We start from the raw sequence: 3,972 nt of genomic DNA, 5'->3' as shown, positions 1-3,972 counted from the left end.
TCTTGTAAATATTAAGGACTTGTGTAACAATTAATATTTATACACTAACCCCTAGGAGACTAGTATATAAAGGGGACCATTCATTTGTAATTCACCAAGCAAACAATTCAAGTTCTCTCTTATATAAAGCTTTCTTTAATAATTCTCTTGTGTTCTTTCTACCACTCTCTTAGCGATCTTGAGTGTAGTAAGGCTGACTTGGCATAGCAAGAACATGAGCAAGTTGTGCAAGATCGTGAGCGAGTTGTCAAGTGTCGCACGTGTACTTAGTTAACTACTAAGGACATGACAACGTGGTATCAGAGCAAAAGTTGCAACTAAGGGAATGACGAACGACGAAGAAATTAATGCTGCCAACACCCAAGCCGATGTCATCCAGGATACTGCTGGCAAGAGCGGCCGTAACAAAAAGAGAAATGCCACCAACAAGAGTCAGGAGGTGCCACCCGAGCTTGTGTCAAACGAATGACTTACATCCCAAGAACCATCTGCCACTGAGGCGAGCGAGGATGAAGTGGAGGTCCTGCTCGAGGACGTCTCGCTCGGTAAAGAGTGAGTGATGAAGATGAACGCGGGGATGGACGCCGTGGAGATCTTTGGCCAATGCTTGGGGAAGGTGAAAGGCACCCTTAGCGTTCTTGAGGGGCACACTCTTGAAGATATTGAGAGTATCCGAAATGACTTGGAGGGACGTACACGAACCGAGATGGAACTAAGGCAAATTATCACCACCTTAGAGTGCAGACTCATGAAGGCTTTGAGTACTATCGATGCTATGTAGGCAAAGATAGAGTCACTCGAGGAGCATGTCAATGTTGTCATGACCGAAGCAGCCAGCAATGTTATGGTCACGAGAGAGGCCAAGATCGAGGCTCCCAAACCTCCAGTGTTCAAAGGTGTTCGTGATGCACAAGAAGTGGAAAACTTCCTTTGGAACTTGGAGAACTACCTCAGGCACGGCAAAGTTAGGGACGACGAGGCTATGATCAACACTGCAGTGTTGTACCTCTCAGAGACTGCCATGCTATGGTGGAGAAGGAAGATGGCTGACGTGGATAAAGGTCTATGTACTATTAGCACGTGGGATCAGTTCAAATCCGAGTGCAAGCGACAGTTCTTTCCAAACAATGTCTTATACGAGGCAAGACGCAAGCTTACGGAGTTGAAGCAAACAGGGAGCATACGTGTCTATGTCAAGGAGTTCACTACCCTTATGCTTTAAATCCCCAACCTGACCAGTAATGACTTGTTGTTCCACTTCATGGACGGGTTGCAATATTGGGCTAAGCAGGAGTTGCAATGCCAGCAAGTCGCAGATATAGACCATGCCATAGTGGAGCCCGAATCATTGATGGATTTCAGGCATGATAAGCACGACAAAGGCAAAGGCAAAGAATCAAAGTTTAACAATGTCAAAGGTGGGGGAGACCGTGGAAAAAGCAAGGAGATACAACAACAATACTACAAGACTCAAGATTCCAAAAAGTTGAGTGGTCGTCAGGGCTATGCCGAGAAGAAGGCGCATGCCGAGAAGAAGGGTTGTTACATATGCGGAGGGCCGCACAGCTTCAGGAATTGTCCCAACCTAAAGAGCCTCAGCGCCATGGTCCATGAACGGAAGGAGCAGCCGCAAGGAGAGAGTTCGGGAACCGCACAGTTGGGAATGATCGGATTATGCGGTGCTGTCACGAAGAAATCTATCCACCCTACCGAGAATGGCAATCAGTACGTGGATCTCACCACCAACAACAAGCCTGCTCATGTAATGGTAGATACTGTAGCAACTCATAATTCCGTGACTGAGGCTGCCGCAAAGAGACTAGAATTGAAGATTGCTCCAACAACCTCTCGCGTTAAGACTGTGAATGCCGAAGTACAGAATGCTCGTGGGGTAGCTAATGGAGTTGGTGTCAAATTGGGAACTTGGAAAGGTATGACAAACTTTACTATAACCGCTATGGATATCTTTGACATCATATTAGGGCAAGAGTTCTTTAGACATTGTCATACTTTGATCGACCCCTACCTCCAACATCTCTTGGTTATGGAGCGAGAAGGAGCTTGAATGGTACCTACAGTGACTATGACATACGGACAGAGCCAAGCACAACTCTCAGGTATGCAGGTTGTCAAGGGGATCAAGAAAGGGGACCTGACGTTCGTGGCAACCATCACAAGTCTGGAGGAAGAAAAGAGTTTTCAAGAGACACTGCCGCCTTGCATAATGAAGTTGCTTGAGGAAAACAAAGATGTCATGCCCGAGGAGTTGCCTAAGCACTTGCCGCCTTAGCTGGAGGTGGATCACAAGATCGAGTTGGAGCCCGGGGCTAAGCCCCCTGCATTTGCCCCATATCGTATGGCACCGCCCGAGTTAGAGGAGCTCAGGAAACAATTGAAAGAGCTACTAGATGCTGGTCATATTCTCCCATCAAAGGCACCTTTCGGCGCACCAGTATCGTTCCTGAAGAAGAAGGATGGATCGATGCTCTTGTGCATAGACTACCGAGCACTTAATAAGGTCACAATGAAGAATAACTACCCGATCCCCCTCATTGATGACTTGTTCGATAGACTTGGGCAAGCCAAGTACTTTACTAAGGTGGATCTTCGCAAGGGCTACTACCGGGTTTGCATTCAGAAAGGGATGCGCCGAAGACAACATGTGTGACGAGATATGGAGTCTTTGAGTTGTTGGTGATGCCCTTCGGCTTAACTAATGCACCGGCCATATTTTGCACCTTTATGAACAAGATATTTCATCCCTACCTTGATCAATTCGTGGTAGTCTACCTAGACAACATAGTAATCTATAACAATACCTTGGAGGAGCATATGGAGCACTTAAGGAAGGTTTTACAAGTCTTGCGGGAGAACGAGCTATACATCAAGAGGGAGAAATGCGAGTTTGCACAATCAAAGGTACACTAGGCCATGTTATTAGCAATGATGAACTACGCATGGACGAGGCTAAGGTACGTGCTATCCAGGAGTGGGAGGCACCTATAAAGGTAACTGAGTTGAGATCCTTCCTTGGCCTTGTTAACTACTATCGTCGGTTCATCAGTGGATACTCAGTAAAGGCCGCACCATTGACTGAGTTGCTAAAGAAGAACAAGCCATGAGTTTGGACGGAGCATTATCAAAAGATGTTTGAAGACCTCAAGGAAGCTGTAACAGAGGAGCCAGTCTTGGCATTACTTGACTTTGCCAAGACATTTGAGGTGCATACAAATGCCTCAGAGTTTGCCATCGGGGGTGTCTTTATGCAGGATAAGCATCACATAGCATTTGAGAGCCGCACGTTAAATGAGACGGAGCGGCGTTACACAGTGCAAGAGAAAGAGATGACTGCTATTGTGCATCGCCTTCATACATGGCGACATTATTTGCTTGGGTCGAGGTTCGTGGTCAAGACCGACAATGTAGCTACTAATTACTTTCAGACGCAGAAGAAGCTTACACCAACGTCACACTAGGGCCTTGGTTGAGTCAGTCTATTATTGGCCACGCATGCGAGATAACATAGAGTGTTATGTGCAGACTTGTCTTGTCTGTCAACAGGACAAGGTTGAGCAACAAAAATCCGGAGGACTTTTGGAGCCACTACCAGTTGCAGAACGTCCATGGGAGAGCGTGACCATGGACTTTATCACTTGCCTACCGAAGTCCGATGGTTATGGTACTATTATGGTGGTAGTGGATAGATTTTCCAAATATGCCACCTTCATGCCTGCCTCACCAGGTTGCACTGCCAAGGAAGCTGCCAAACTATTCTTTAAGAACGTGGTGAAGTATTGGGGCTTACCAAGGCATATTATCAGTGATCGAGACCCCCGTTTTACTGGAAACTTTTAGAGAGAGTTATTCGACATACTTGGCACGGAACTGCACTTTCCCACTAGTTTCCACCCACAGACGGATGAACAAACGAAATAGGTCAATGCCTTACTAGAATGCTATTTGAGGCATTAT

General features: G+C 46.5%; 1 protein-coding gene across 1 annotated transcript; it reads left to right on the top strand.

The window, feature by feature from the left end:
• The first annotated feature begins 325 nt into the window (after window positions 1–325).
• LOC138894632 (uncharacterized) lies at window positions 326–1,222 on the top strand. The gene is made up of 2 exons (XM_070179343.1): window positions 326–439; window positions 782–1,222. The coding sequence occupies exons 1-2, from the start codon at window positions 326–328 to the stop codon at window positions 1,220–1,222; spliced, it is 555 nt and encodes a 184-aa protein (XP_070035444.1).
• Window positions 1,223–3,972: the final 2,750 nt, after the last annotated feature.

Source organism: Nicotiana tomentosiformis, chromosome 6 (genome assembly GCF_000390325.3).
Source record: "Nicotiana tomentosiformis chromosome 6, ASM39032v3, whole genome shotgun sequence".
Classification (NCBI taxonomy): domain Eukaryota; kingdom Viridiplantae; phylum Streptophyta; class Magnoliopsida; order Solanales; family Solanaceae; genus Nicotiana; species Nicotiana tomentosiformis.
The sequence above is the reverse complement of the archived record's forward strand: the minus strand, read 5'-3'. Positions and strand labels throughout refer to the sequence as shown.

What these genes read in the sequence shown, in the direction of transcription:
- LOC138894632 (XM_070179343.1), top strand. Translation starts at nt 326, where the DNA reads ATGACGAACGACGAAGAAATTAATGCTGCCAACACCCAAGCCGATGTC. An exon ending in CCACCAACAAGAGTCAGGAG is followed by an intron (nt 440 to 781) that starts GTGCCACCCGAG and finishes GATGCTATGTAG; the next exon opens with GCAAAGATAGAGTCACTCGA.